General features: G+C 32.2%; 1 protein-coding gene across 1 annotated transcript in view; it reads right to left on the minus strand.

Annotated features, from left to right (window-relative positions):
* The window catches only part of LOC112524503 (homeobox protein knotted-1-like 6), a 20,589-nt gene extending 7,768 nt beyond the window's left edge, over positions 1 to 12,821 (minus strand). The window contains exons 1-3 of the mRNA XM_025134348.1: positions 12,410 to 12,821; positions 12,052 to 12,174; positions 11,843 to 11,954 (exon numbers count right to left, since the gene is read on the minus strand). Coding sequence (XP_024990116.1) covers positions 11,843 to 11,954; positions 12,052 to 12,174; positions 12,410 to 12,763 — 589 coding nt within the window. The 5' untranslated portion in view covers positions 12,764 to 12,821. The remainder of the gene's footprint in view (positions 1 to 11,842; positions 11,955 to 12,051; positions 12,175 to 12,409) is intronic.
* Between the last annotated feature and the right edge of the window lie 4,270 nt (positions 12,822 to 17,091).

Raw genomic sequence — 17,091 nt, forward strand, 5'->3', positions numbered from 1 at the left:
AATAAACTCTATTCATATTCCATAAATATTCAAATCATAATAAATGAACTCCAATCATTTCTATAAATATCTCAATTAATTGGGTTGCAAAGGTTGTACAAATGCACAAGGTTGTACAAATGCACAAGGTTGTAAAAGAAATATACCATATATATATATATATATATATATATATATATATATAGGTTTTTCGGTAATTGGGAAGAGAAATATTATTCAAATTAAGCCCTAATAAGTTTGACCTAGAAATCCCGTAAATAAGAGGCTGAACCTCGTTAGAGACCAAGCGTCATGCGACAATATCCCTCGGTTCCATTTTAGCTTCACCTACGCTACCACCTCCTCCGCCACGACTTCGAATAAGCAGTTGCATGTCGGGCCACTGAGATTGGCGACCTGCAGGTCGCATAGGGCAAACCGCAAAAGTGCCTACGACCTAGGCTCCCGAGGCGAGGCAACGAGGCCTAGTGGCATTCGGCTGTAAATACTTATGAACTCTCCATATATTGATTGTGACTCAACAAACTTCATCGTGCGACTTGGGTAGGTCGCTACATCATCTCATGAATAGAGAAAAATGGAACCAGGCTACCTGGTGGATGCTAGGTCACAGACTAATTTTACAAACAGGGTTTTCTGCTAAATAACGGGATTTTAGGTGAAATTTGAAAAAAGGGATTATTTAAGACATCCTTCTCTTCTTTCCAATTTATAGAAAACTGAAGCTTAAGCTTCTTAGCTCCATTTATGGATCAATATTGATATGATTTGCTTTGCAACTCCTATAGTCCTATTTGATATACATATATATAAAGATCTATTTCTTCTGACGGATAGGTGGTTTGTTACCAATTGGATTCTGGTTATTTTTGGGACCTACAGGATCATTGTTTGGTCATTGGTGGTGAATTCCAACCACTATAATTGATATTATATCATTGGGGTTAGCTTTGAAGTATTATCTAATTTGACTTGCACATCAAGTATTCGACAAAAATGCCGGGAGCAACAATTAACTCTTTGTTTGCTACCCTACCTTGAATACAATATGTAAAAGGTTCGTACAACTTCTCAAGCGATGTAATACAAACTGAGAAGTGGAATATTGGGTGAATTTGGGAAATGGCAATGGACGATGAAAACCACTTTGAGAAAAAGCAACGTACACACCTAGTTTATGCACATGATCAGTTAGACCATATTCTAATGGCTCGTGAGTTGTTTGAGATGAATGAATGGGCGGCCACAACACGGGAGGATAATGGGAAAATATGTGATATCAGATGCCATTTCAAAAACTACAATTGACTATCTTGAATCAATTAGAAGAATTGTCTTTGAAAAAGTCATTGACGAACATGTTGATTCTCATGAGATTGTGTCTATCCTACAAAAATGAAAAATGAAGACTGATAAAAAAAGATCATCTGACTGCCTTCAAGAATCTTGATATGAAAAAGAAAGCAACGTGCCTCTTGTCCAAAATAAAGAAGCATGGACTATGATCCCACTATTATAGCTTCTAAACAAGTTCACGTAGTTCGCCAATAGTCTCATTTAAGATAGAGATACCATATCATTGTTTGTAGTGAAATGATCGAACCTATGTGAAGACTTGACGCTCAAATGAAGGTTCGAAATAGTTCACAAAGAAACAACAATCAAAGCAAAAATAATTGAAACCTGGCAATTCTAATTATTGATATAAGCCAGGACATACAAGAACCACAATCGCTAGTCTTCTTTTGTGGCAACTGAGAATTGATGTTTTCTTAGTTTCTTTCGCACGACTACTAGGTGACAGCGATAAGTGTGGATATCGAGGCATCTAAATGGCTTACTGTAAAAAGCTAAAACGTTTTAGAAACCCAAAGGACCGAACTCCTTTCATTCGAGAACCCATCTCCATCCTGGTCTCTTTCCCTTGACCATCCCCTTCGAATCTTCCTTCCCCATCCCTTCCATTCCCAAAATCTCTGACACTTGCTGCTAATCAACGGAAGGTACTTCCATACAAAACCTTCCATTTGCTAATTTTTTAGTCATTGTATTATTTTGAACAAAGGGTATTTTTCCATTTGTTATCACGAGAACAAAACTAATAGTGAAATGCATACCACGATGATCAAAACCATAATTAATGTGTTTCAACTTTTAAGGACAATATCCAGATTTTGGGTATGCCATAGAAACCAAAACTTTAATTTACTCTAGTTTAAAATATGAAATTGTTTAGTAACATCGAATTTTAAATATTTTTGGTTTATGAAATCTATCTATATAAAAGAACTTGTAAGTAAAGAAATCACTCAGAATTTTCATTATACAAAAGTAGTCACGCACTTTTCTTTTTCAAGCTGTCATTGAAGAAAAAGAAGTCGTATTTCAAGATGTTTTGTTGTTAGACACTCGAGTGTTATTAAAATAATTGTGAAACTAATTAATTTGTATTGAATAATTTCATATAAAGTATATACTTTTTTTTAATACAACCTATAGAAGTTTACACTTTAGAGCATCTCCAATGGAGTGTCATGGGAAAGTTAATAAGAACCATGACATGCATCATGCATTGTGAAAGGAGTGTCATGGGAGGTTAATGGGCATTGTACGCATCATGGGAGGAAGATGGGACCCACTAATTTATTTTTTCTTTTATAATTAAATTTGTAAGGATTTAATTATGATATTATATATATATATATATACATATACACTATAATATGATATTTATTAATCAATAAATTAATTTTTATTTTAATTTTTCTTAATTTATAAAAACAACATAATTAATAAAACATTACATTAATTTCAAAATACATTACATTAATAAGATATTACATTAATTTTAAAATACATTATATAAACTACATTTAGTTTTAATTTCATGCTTGTGAATAATGTTCCCAAATATGCTCCGTTAAATCATGTCGAAGTATTATTTTAATGTATTATTCCTTGCTTTTAGTAGATTTTTAAATTTGTTGGTAAAATTATATTTATAGATAATATATATATATATATATATATATATATATATATATATGATGTGGAAATCCATTAAACTCATTGGAGTGTTATGGAGTGTGGGTATAAAATGATAGARTTRTATGGTGAGTGAAATGTTGATGTGGCAGTCCATGACACTCTGGTAGAGTGTCATGCACTGGAGATGCCCTTACATATTGGCATGCCGTGTCATCAAATTTTGTACCAAAAAATGTCATTTAAGCGGACTAACGCTTCCAACTTTTCCTAACAAGAATCACTTAATCTTTAATTAAAACTAAAACACTCAATTATTTATAATATCCAATAATTCCATCAGTTTGCTGTTAAAATTCCTATAAGAGAATCTCCGATCTTGGCATCAAAAGCACCAAATATGAAGGGTCCAGTAATTTGAGGTTTTAGAAGGCAAATCAATGGCAAATTTGGTGATTTGATGGTCCATTGGAGAGTTTCTAATTGACAAGTAAGATCAAGTCAGGACAAGCATCCTTCCCAACTCATGATGATAAGTTGGGTTAACGAAATCAATGCAAGGGTACATAGGTATTCTAAACCCTGCTTTCTCTTTTTCTTTTTTTCGTATTTTCATCCCTATAACGTCATGAAATGCCCAAGTCGCTCTAAATGAAGTAAACATGTTAATTCCCTCAGCATTTCCTAGTAATACCAAAATGCATGCATAGAACCTAACATTGCCCAACAATTTCAACTTTGTATTTTCTTGATATTTGGTGATAGGAATCAGTGTGTTTAAAAATTGAACTTAAACTTCAGTTATGTTTAGCAACTTCCAGAGACTTATAGCTTGATCTATCTAGCATCCACCAAAAAACATGGATAACCATCAATAAATCGTGAATCTGAAATCTTTGGAACCAGTAAATAATTAAGAAGAATCTCTACCATGACTTTCGGCGATACACACGTCACCACTCTCATGAAAAGGCTTAAGCACGATCCTAGGTGTCTTTTGATCTCTCATACCTAAAAAATTTCTTGGTCATTGAACAGCCGATTGTCCTCATAGATCAACCTAGAAGGTTTTAACCAACCTCTTCGTGATGCAGATCCAAAAACAACAGATTTCATCTTTCATCCACTTTTCTATAATGTGGATAAGTCTACTGCACAGTACAACTAGTTCAACCTAAATCCTTTTCGGAGTAACAATACAATTAAGGAAATAAAATTATAATAGCCGTATACTTTTCATGAGAAAAAGCAACTTCTTGTACTTATAGGGAGAATTAGAAATTATGTGGAAACCCGTTAAATTAATCTTCAAAATAATTTAATGAGAGAAATAAAAGTTCCAATATATATATATATATATATAGAAAGAGATGGTTCAAGTTTAGTCGATATCAAACTCTCTAACAAGAATAATCTATTAAAACCACATATATGTATCACCGACGTTAGAATTAATTAAACTGGAAAAAGAAAAGTGGAATGCACATCCTAACTCTCACTTTTGCATGTTTCATGGAAAAGAAATGTGAGGTTTTCTGGTCTCATGTATGTTTTATTTAATTATGTAAAGCAGTAGAATAACACCAAAACAGTGCACCTGGGCAAATCTTGTCCGATTCGCATGTCCCATTCCTAAACAGTAATAGCTAGGTCCCACCACCATTGCAAAACCCAAAAGCTTGAATATACAAAATCGACACGTTTATCCACAATAGTAATAGCCGGGGGTTCGTCTAGCTGATCAGTGATCACTACCACCACAAAGCAATGACTCTGAGATACGTGTGAGTGTGTGATTGTGACGGTGGGGAAGAAGTGTGAGGTAGTTGGGGGTGCATTGATTACAGAACACACAAAACATAAAAGCAGAAAAAAAACAGGCAGCGGAAACCACGGAAGTCCATGTGAAAGTTCTTTAGACCACCCGTTCTATCCGGAGAATTCCTTTTCCCATATGGCATTACATGATGTAAATATAGACAAAAGCTTTGATTGAGAACCATAATGGTTATCTTTCAACTCAATTATGATACGACTACTAAGACTTCACAATCAAAAGGTTAAATTGGAGATAGGATTGACTATCATCTAACAAATTGACTATCAACAAATTGACTATCATCTAAATGTAAAAAGTGCTCGATTTTTTTGTTATGTGGAAAACTACAAGGAACTTTATTAATTATATGGAGGGGATTTGTGTAGCCTCCATAGAAGAGCAAATAATTCAATTTACAAAAGATGGCGATGATTGTTGAAATTAAGCTATCATGTTGTATGATTGTGGTATCATCAAATTTCTTAATAACATTTAAGAGAGTTTTAAGCAATCATGTTGTACAATTTTGGTATGTATTTTGTACCGAGTCCCTTCCCGGTGATGCTGAATTTACACCTAACGGGAGTACGTGACCTTATTGAACGAATTTTTCACCATGAATTTTGTACTCAATAGTGTGATAGTGATGGTAACGTGCTCCAATAATATACAAGTTTTTATTACACATTTACGGTATAGCATGAACTATGCAAATAATAATTTGATAATAGAATAGCATAATATACAAGTGGCAAAGAGTAATGTGCAATCATATACTATGAACAACATCTATGTCTTGTAAACAAGTGAACATAATATTTTTTCTGTTTGAAAGATTTTTAAGAGCATCTACATTTGAGTATTGCTTATGCCTTTATGTAATTGTTTGTTGTCGCCATTTGTTGGTGCAACAATTTTAAAAATATGGTGTACATATATATATACATATATACATGAAATTATGATAGAGACAATTATTTAAATCTCACAAGGAGATTGCATATGATAATTAACTATGTTTTACACCAATCTTTTTTGCTGAAATAACACAAATTTGTATAAGATAGAGGCTTTGATAATTGTTTATTTTAAGTCATTAATTTTTGGTGAAGTATGTATAAGAAGTGTTCAAATCATTTATTTAAATGAATCTAGGTTCCAATTAAAGTATAAATATATTGTACTTAATAAAAATTATATAGCACTCCAAAATTGTTGAATAATTATTCATTTATTACATATTTTTAATAGTATTTCAATATCTAAATAAAAAAACATTATATTAATCTCAGTTAAAAAAATAAATAATTGTAATAAAAATTTCTCTGAATTTTTTAAGTAATTCGGTGAACATATAGCACTTCAAAAATTGTTGATACAAAAAGTAATTTTAAAATAATTGCTAAATCTGATCATGGGTTAATATGTAAAATTATAAGTAAATTGAAATTTGGAAGACATGTTCAATTTGTTGCTTTCAAACATCATTTGACCAATTTGGTAAGAAAAATACGGACTACAAAACTCAATAAACCTTTCTACTTTTTATTTGTGGTTTGTAATGAATATAGGAGTCGCTTAGTTTAAACCTAGGTTCATTCCAACCATAGAAAAACACCTATCCAAAGACATGGAATCCAAAGATAGATTTCCAACTGAGGCATCAGTTTGACTAACACAGGACCCTCGGCTGATGATGTCCTTGTACAAAAAATTAAGAACCATCCATAGGCATGGAAATCGAAGCTAAATCTTTTATGACTAACAGAGAATTAAGAATACTCAAAATATAATCTGTTTTTCCAGTAAATAAACTTCAAAAATAGGAAACATATTTTGCATTTTATAAATATTATTAACTATGATAAATAATGAGATATTTTAAAAGCTTTTCGAAAAAATTAAAAAAAGGAAGAGAAAGAAAGGCTGATCCTAACATAAGGTCAAGCTGATACTGCCCACACGGACAAGGCCTAATGATCTTTTTCATAGGTTCCGAGGTGAGCCCTACATAATTAAATAATTGAGAATCTGCAAACATCTAGTCGTATCTTCATCTCAATTCTCAGGCCAGACCACTTGCCACCCTCTCTTCCCAATCCCTATCCATATATTCTCTTCCCAATTTACCCACCCCATACTTAATTATTATCGTCGCAACTGCTTTCTTTTCAATTCGCAAAAGAAAAAAAGGTGTTTTGCAGCTGCAATCTTTTAAGAGATTATAATTTTTCTAAGTATTTTTTGTATAATTTTTCTAAAATAATTTCAACAAACATTATATTTTAGAGATTTAGCATTAATTATATTATTAAAATAATTTACAATATTATCATCAAAATATATTTTATATAAAAATCTCTATATAAAATAATATTACTTCCATTGGTGAATATAAAAATTATTTTTCTATCCTCATATCAAGTTTTAGAGATTTTTCTAAACTTTTTTTTTCATGTTTTTTTTATTTCAGAAAAAAATATAAAAATTCTATTAGACCAAAATAGAAAATGAAACCTTTATTTCCTCACTTTCAAAGAATCTGTAAACAATGCTCTAAAAAACCTCAAGACCAGCTAAGAAAACAAGGCAAAGCACAAGTAGCGATTGCTAGGAAAATCAACGATAGAGGTAGCATAGAGAAGTTACATTGCCTCGTTTATGGGGTACTACTGCCTGATTGTACATGCTAAGGAAACCCAAAATACAGATAGAGAGTTTTTATAGTTTCTAATTAAAAAAACTGTTGGAACTAAATGTAATTTTTTTAGATTTTGACTTTTATTTCTTTTAACTTCAAAAAAATTATAGAAAAACTGTTACTCTTACGAAACTAATTAACACACCTACATCATGACCACTAACCGTATGTTAATCCCTTGTAGATTACCCATTGCTGTTATACTCAAAGAAATCCCCATGACCCCTTGCTCTTCATGAAGCAGAACCATACAACCAACTTGTAGCACATTACAACAATAGAACCAGGCCACTTGTGCTGTGTTTTAATTAGAAGGTCTTATTGAAAGCCTAAGTTCGGAAATTTTTCATCTTCCTGGGCGTATCTCCCACCATTTTATTTTGGGTCTACCGTGACATGTGATCGCAAAAGGTTGTGTAACTTTTTCCTGTCGCTATAGATTAGTCCAATCTTGTAGTGGCATTGGTTGCGAAATGGTCCATATACAGCTATAATTACGACTAAAAAGCTAACTTTCAGTAAGATATGAAAGGTTCAAAACTCACCAAGATTAATATTTGTCGTATATAAATATTATATATTTTTGAAAAAAAATATGAAAGGTAGTGTGCACGGCAGATTTGCAAGACTGCAAGAGGTCGGTTCTAGAGTGTGCTCCCTTGATTAATCTACAAGCACTAGACTCATCCGTTAACAAACCTAATGCTTAATACTCTTGGAGGATATAAAAGCTCAAATTTAGAGGACGAAGAGACTAGGGTTTTGTCATGCTAAGAATTCAAATACAAATATACAAATACAACACTTATGCTATTTTAAATTTTTTGGAAATTTAGGAGAAGTTCACTCCAACAACTATGTTAAAATAGAAAATAAAAATTAGAGAGAATGAAGAAATTTTCTTAATTTGAAAAATGAGAAAAAAATATATGGCATACCTGTTATAGATATCGATCGTAAATGAGATACTGATCGTAAATCAGGTCAGCTCATGTATAGTACATATGTGAAAACTAGATAAATGAACATAGTTTTAGGTACCAAAATAGCTAGTTTCAATAGAATGCAGAATAATGGCTACCACGGAACAATCTAGGCACATGATTATATTCCTTGAATGCACAAAATGGACAAAAAGAATCTTAAAAGTGAAAGCAGATTAATTACTACCAAATCAAGCGTGAGGAGAGTAAACAAAGTGCACAAAGCTATCAACGAATAATTGCAAGATCAGCTAAAGTTAACCTGTACTTTCAGATATAGATAATAATAGTTGCCAACCAAGCTTAAGCAATCTTGATATACTAATAAACAGCCTTTTTTATGACGTAAATCTGAATCACTTTCTTTATAATATTGGTTCTGCGCCTCAAAGGCTGCTAAATTAGGTTGTGCGCTGCATGATCTCCTCCACCTCTCCGTTGGAGATGGAGACAAACAGCAGAATTTTTCTGATCAGGATGCATTGTATCAACAACTTGACTTTTAAGTTCACTAAAACAAACAATAAGCTGATAAAGCACAGCAGTAAACACTAACCTAATGTACTTGGCCAATTAAATATTGCTATACTCATGGGAGAAGAAAGAATTAGAGGCCAAAGAACTCTAACTGCAAGTACTCCTAAACATTAAAATAAGCTTCTTTTGAAAAGTTGTTTTATGATTTATACATATACCATCACGTGAAGGAAATATGAATCAGAAATGCAGAATTGTGGTGATCAGAGTAATTAGAAAAGATTAACCGGTACTTCTCAGATTTTGGTTTAGATAAATCAACTTTCTTATAGATAACATCTTCCTTTTTTTTATTTTTCATTGACTGAAACTAAAGCTTTACATTTCCCAATGTATCGTCCCATGCAGTCGATATCCAAGAAAATATTTTATGGGAACTTGAAACTCAGACAAATAACCAGACACCACATTTTACAGTTTCAAATCAGACAGGTCGTCAGACTTTCTTACAGTTCGAATTTTACATCATGTTAAGAATTTTTATTTTACTAGAATTACTGATAAAAACTCATTTTATTTGATGAAACTAGGGTGTGTGAGAATCAAGGCAAGAACTTGGATAAAATTTGAGATCGTGTAACATCACTTTCCTTGAGTAATATTTCGATCCTTTATTGATGGGTTACACAACATTTGCTAGAAAATAATCCCAAATCACACCCTTGACAATATTGGCAGAAATCGGAAGTTATATACCTAGAGAAGGTTCGTACATGAAAACTAAGAATGAATGCCCTATTAAAGGTAAATGATTGCCGCAATTTGTGAGCAATTATAGGTGGTTATGAGAGGTTATAAACTGTTCTACAACAGTTATGAATAAGTTGGAAGGTTCCCATCAGTGGATAGCATTGTGTTAAGTCCCACTGATGGAGCCTCCGAAGGATAGCATTGTGTTCAAGTCCCACTGATGGAGCCTCCGAGGCATTGCCCCCTTAACCCATCAGTGGGACCACCACCAGGGACTCTCTGCCCCTTGGACCATGGGAAGAGGGCTGCTCCCTTGACCCTTGCTACATGGCAACAATCGACAGTCTCAGGTTCTAGCTAACTTATATGAGAGCACACTCCACACCTCCTAGCTCGTAATTTAGCTTAACCATCAACACTTCATTTCCTTGTGAATCCAAATACAGAAAACGACCTGATGATTCCCTATAAACACCGGCTCTCCTATATTTTTCCAAACCTAGCGCCCTTAAAAAGAAGGAAGGGAACGTCTATACTCATTCAAGTGCTTGGAAGCATCTCGATTCCCTTCAAACTATATCAATATACAGGGATTCTCTCTTCCAAAAAGAAAACAGTATTATTGTTGGTACATGTACCTTAACTAAAAAACCAGTAGACAGTTCTCTACAATATCTTTTTATTCATATAAAAAAATGGCATCAATCATAAGGAAACAAGCATTGAATGTGCAAGACTTTTTCCTTTCTCTAGATTTAATTAATCTTGTCAGCATGAAATTTTGAGATCTTATGAAGAAAAATAAAAACAGACTTAAAGTTTGATATCATCAAATTACACATAACATCAATACTGAGCCAGAAGCAGAATAGCAGCCTGTAGACATACATGGTATATAATAGTAGGACACACATTTTACTCGAATTTAAAAAGTAACTGCTAGCACAACAATTGATAGCAGCCTGCTGCAATACCACTTTATTAGACCCTGTATAGTGTAATTGCTTAGAAGGATCTTATTTTTATCCCAAAGTAAGAGTAGAAAATAACATAATCAAACATAGAAATATTTCCTTGAACTTCTATAAGATAACTTATTACTATATGGGAAAAAGAATTAATAAAGCAAACTCTCCTACAAAATTCTTATCTAGCCAATTGATCTCCTGAAAAGAGTACACAAAACCAGCTAATATTTTCTGCCAATTAAATTATTGTTATGGCCAAAAGAGATGGTAGCAGTGATACACTTAATTTCAAAGCATTGACCACTTAAGTTTTCTATACTTATGTCTACTCGAATATGAAATGAAAACAAAAGAAAACAAACCAATTCAAACATGACACAAGAAAATCAAAACTGATAAAGAAAGTGTTTCGTTACTGTTTAATGATCCATGATTCCAGAGATCTTACGACTTTCTTTTCTTTGTTTCTTTCTTATAGATGATGACTTTATCTCCTAAATGAGGTAGACGGAGGGAGAAGCGAGAGATTACCTACCAAAACACAGACAAGTATATAATGCTTGCTCGTTTACAGTACTGGCTTGAAACTCGGCTATATGAGGCAGAAAGAAAAACAATAAGTGTAAAACAGAAATTGATCTGTATATCACACATTCACACCAATGTTCACATGAGTATATATGGGACTCGATGACTTGTTAAAAATATATTAGATATGGCATATGATAGGTTGATTAGATACAACACTCTAATCATAAGTTTGTCATAAATTTGTATCGGTGATACATTTCATGCGCATCACGTCTCCATCTTTTTTAGAGAAATTTAGTTGATATATTGTATCAGGCTAGATTTCACATATAGAACTATTCTATGTGATTTTTACTCGCCACAAGCTCGTTTTTCATTTGATTAATTATTCTCTTTTGAGGTAAATATATAGTCATATAAAGCCCCTCCCTACGGCGAGAGCGACTACATTAACTGTGTAGCTGATCAGTAAGATCAAGAACAAGAAAAGTGAAGGTTGCATTATGCTTATGTAAGCCAGGTACTTGGGCTATTATGCGCCAAGCACAACATCGTATGCAGAACCGCTTTTGAAGAAATATAATCAACAGAGAGAGAGTTTAGAAAAGAAGATGTCATATATGCGCACCTTTGCAGAGATTGCGGAGTTGTGTTTCGATGTTGCCGAGGAAGACCGCAGCTTCATCAAAAGGCCTTGCGAGATCGGATTTATACTTCACCAGTACATGGCAATAGGTTTCCTACATAATCACATACAGCTAAAAGTTCGAAAATCTTCTTTGCGTGCGTGATGTGTAATCAAGTTATGGATATTTTCAAAGTAACGAAGAGACGAACCATGAACTCGTCGAGCTCGGGATCAATTCCTAAGCAAGTAGAGGCGGTTGCGTTTCGTTTGCGAACGTCATTTTCGAGACGGATATCGTCTAACAAACACGCTATTTCCGGAGGCGCTCCCACCTGTATAACAAACAGCGACAATAATAATTTATTCATAGATACGAAAACATCTGTTGCTATAGAACGAAAATTCTCCGATATGCGTAAAAGAAGGATTTAGTTTGGCTTAGAGACGTATATTAGGCGTTGATCTTCACAAAGGAAAGCTTGTTGACAAAAACTTAATCTCGACCAAAAACGATGAAAGAGACGATGGAAAAGCGCTTTCGAAAACGCGATATTTTATTTTATAAACCTTCTGACAGTCGATATAAGCAGCGAGCAACTTAGAATACGAAGGATGAGACGCAATTTTCTCCTTGATCCTATCTCCAGAAGCATCATCAGCAGCAGCGACATCCAAACCGCCATTTTTAGCTTGATCACGCGGTCGGTTGCTTCGCCGTCTCGGAAGAATAATCCGATCAGGATTCGTCTCAATCGAAACCGCATCTGATATGACTGAAGCAGCAACCGATAACAAATCATCCGATCCGTAAAACGGCCAGTACTGATCGACGGAGGACTGATGCTCGGCCGGTAAAATCAAGTTGTTTTCCGGTGAAACCGTGTAACCGGATGTCGAATGGAAACCGTACATTTCATCCATGGCGATCACAACCAATCGACGCGATAAAACACAGAAGAATGCAACGAGAAATTTGTTGTAAGATTAATTATGAATGGACCGATGATAGCTTATAAGTGGGGTTATATATATATATATATATATATATATGTGTGTGTGTGTGTGTAAGTAAATATGAATTTAGGTTTTTTGCTTTAGCTTTAACTTGTATAAATTTAGTTTAGTTAAATTATTGGGGGATGCTTTTGGATTTGGTGGGGATTGAATTTTGAAGATAGAGGGAGAAACGGTTTCCTAGAGAGAGAAAGAGAGATGAGGTGGGGAAACTGAAAGGCAATTTAGCTACAGATATGAAGTAACAACATCGTTAGCGTAGTCGCGTTTCGGCCATGAGAGATAAGGCCCCTTTTTTTTAATCAAAATGCAAAAAGAAATCCGACAAATAGACAAACTCACAAAATAAATTTTTATATGTTTAGATTGGAAAGTTTTTTGTTTGATATCGTTTTTTCGTAGATGAAATGAGTATATATTTTAACTGAAAATGATAGGTTTGAAAAAAAATTGGTTTTTTGTATAAAGTCTTCTTCATATAATTAAATGAATAAACTATTTTTTGTAGCATTAAGTCATTACTAAACAGTCATGTATAACTGATCGAATTAGTTTTGAGTCTCATTAAACTCATTAAGCTGCAAACAAATAGATCCTATATTATATATTGTTAAATGCACCCATGTATATTATTAAACACACCTCTACCTACTAATTTCTTCTTCATATACATCAACATCAAGACTTATGGGTTGTTTATCAACTCTTACCGTATAAGTGTTGACCCGAGTAAGTATTGTCCCGATTAAGAGTGTTAATCAAATGTTTTTGGTAAGTGTTTATCAACAATAAAATGACCATATACGTTTAATATTAAATTCTTAAATAGAGTATAACCTAATACTAAAATGGATTGTGATTGGTTGAAAATGTTCATAAAGTTAACACAATAATTTGGGTTAACATTTGATTGTTAACCCAATATACTGTGTTAACTTTGTGAATCAATTTTATCCATTGATTTTTGAAATTTGTTGTTGAGATCATTCATGACATAAAATGTAAATAATTGCACACATAGACAAGGTAACATAAGTGAACAATGTTTACAAGGGATATTTTGAGAAAAGATTTTAGTTGTTCATTAATGACAATGAGATGTTTTGTAACTGTTCATAAATAACAATGAGATGTTTTGCAACTGTCCATTAATGACAATGAAATATTTTGTAACTGACAATTAATAACATTATAACTATCCGGTAATTACTCTTGTCATTGAATCGAAAACGACATTAGATTCTTCTACAATTTTTTTTTTGGTTAATGGTTCATGTGTGAACACCTATTCGATATTTATGGGAATTGTTCATGTGTGAACAGGGCCACAGGGGTGTATATGGAAAAAGTCATAAAGATTTTTGTAACATCCATGTATTATCTTAATGAACACATACGCTATGTAGTCTCGTTTATATATGAAATAAATATGGAATGATATTTGGTTCAACTATGAACAAACATCAAATTGTGCTTATGAACAATGTTCATGTGTTTACTTATGAACATTTTTCATTTTTTAAAATAATTGGTAATTTGTACATATCTAGTTTTGTTACGTGTATATGATTATCAGGTTCACATATGAATATAATACTTTTTTAAATGTTGAAACGAGATGGTTCACCTATGAACAAATGTTTATTCAGGTATAACTGAGAAATGTAATTGACAATTAATTTACTTGGAATTATTAAGAAATATAACCGATAATTAATTTGCATTAGACATTCACAATGGCAAGACATGAAATAATCAAGAAATGTAACCGAAAATTAATTTGCATTAAAAAAAGATCAAATAAAAAATTACATTTTTACCTTCATTAAAAAAAATTATCATATGCATCAACCAAAAGTGTATCTTGTTTTCTATTGGTCCATTGACGTTTATAAAGTTAACACATTTTAATTGATTAACAAAAAATCTTAACTCTCTCTCTCTCCCTCTCTCTCTATATATATATATGGTTGGTTTCACGTAAAACCAACTTGTTTTCATAAGAACACAAAATAACACTTGAAACTTGTAAGCAAATAATTGTGAAGTTAAAAAAAACTACAAACCTTCACATTAAAACACCTACATTGCTATTTATCTTTCATTTTTAAATCAAACTTCTCATTTAATAAACCAACTTTTCATTTTTTTTCCCTAATTATAATTCATTATTGAATTTATACTTGCGACAATCATTTTATTTGCAAGTTTCTATATTTAACAATCAATATAATTATTATTATTTTGTAACTTTTAGATAAGTCTATTTATTTATCTTTTAATCAGGGCAAGTATGGAAAGCAAGGATCTGGCTCGGGTAAGCATAAATTTGACAATGGTTGGATAAGATCTCAGTCAGCATTTCGGTCAGATCTTGGTCAGATCCATGATTTGGTAAATACACTGACGACTAATTGAGTCAAATTTGTTGACCGAGTCAGCCTGGTCAGCAGTTAGTAAACAACCCTTACTTTTTGCATTTTCAATTACCTAATTTTAACATAAAGGGGTGCTTATATTACCTTGCTTTGTGTCAAAATCAGGTCAAATCATGTATCTAAAATGTAAAATTTAAGTCTTGATTTTGATGTTTATGATATGGAAATTAATAGATAAGGATGTATTTTATATAGAGATGCATCCCATCACTTAAATGACAAAGGATATTGTTAGAATAAGAGTTAAAGTGAGAAGTGTAATAAAAGATTTTGACTTTTGATCACTTTTCTATCTCAAACCAATCCATGAATTGCATTTATTAGAGAATTGATCTCGTATTCTAATTAGTGTTGATGTAGTGGAACAATTCAATTAGCATTAATCTGATGGTAGAGATCCTTTTTTACCTTTCTCATTGTAACTTTCATTTTTATCGGAACTCAACCTTACTCAAATACTCCTCAATTATATATTGTTTCAAATAAAAAACTAAAGGTTTGTTATTCAACAGTATAACATAACTTATATGTCCGTGTCAACCAATATTAATAGCCCTAAAATTTCAAAGAATATTAAAAAGTTTAAATAACATAACTAATAATAATGGATTTTTAACTTCATTTTTGTGTGTGGTATTTTTTGAAATAAACAATATTTATATACAAAAAAATTATATATAAGGTTTCTTTAGTGATTTTACAAAAAAAATCCTTCTATTGTTTCTTGTGCTTCTCATATCGTCTACCGGTTTTTCTTCAATTAGAATTTATCCAACAGTGATGATTAATTATTTCTTACCTTTCTCACCATAACATTTATTCTCATATAATCAACCATATATATATATATATATATAAACATTTGTTTTTGCATGCAAAAATTTCTTTTCGTACATGTTCTTGAGATTGTACCTTCCTTTTTTCTCAACCGTAATGAAAAGAGTAAAAGATGCAGTTGACTTCTAATTTTTGAATTTAAATCCGATGTATTTGTTACAAATTCATAATATTTACAAAATACTTTGTTACTTGCCACACAAAACTGCATGCATATAATTGGTAATAAATCTAGTTGTAAACAGAACTATGGTGTTCATGTTCCAACAAATTTAATATCTTAAACATGTCACGGTTGTCTTAATAGCATATTTGATATTAAGCATGTCACGGTTGTCTTAATAGCGTATTATATTTACGTCTGCTACAGTCTCGAATTTCCTCGAGTTCTAACAAATACTGTATTTCAACCTTGATAATATCATTTTACACCTTGCAGACCATTATGTAGACATACAATCGTAGGTCCATAAAAGTTAACCATCTATGCTACTATTGATTGCTTAAAACAACTAATTTAAATAGAAATTTTAAAAAACTAATATAACTGATCTGATGAAAGTCTAATACAACCTTATCATCTGGTTTCAACCCTTGACATGTAATCTTTATTTGGTATGGTCAACGAATTTTCAAAAGTTGAAAAACTATTCACCTTTTAAGCTTTGGGCACATAACACGATTCACCTTAAGCCACGTTTAATAGGAAAGAAACATATCTTATCTTTACTTCTATATAATAAAATAACCTTCAAAAGCTGTAAATCACAACAAATCTTACTTTACGCTTTGAATAAATTCACAAAGTTTCTTTTAACCAACAAAAAGTCATCGTTTAGAGAAATACGTATTGTCAATGTTTATTAGAAATAGATTGAGTTTAAACAGAAGGATCGTAACAAATAAATAAAAAGAACATTGTTTGAATATGAAAGGAAAGTAGGGAAAATACGACTCTAA

This window comes from Cynara cardunculus (genome assembly GCF_001531365.2).
Source record: "Cynara cardunculus var. scolymus isolate 2C chromosome LG 13, CcrdV1, whole genome shotgun sequence".
NCBI classification, from domain to species: Eukaryota; Viridiplantae; Streptophyta; class Magnoliopsida; order Asterales; family Asteraceae; genus Cynara; species Cynara cardunculus.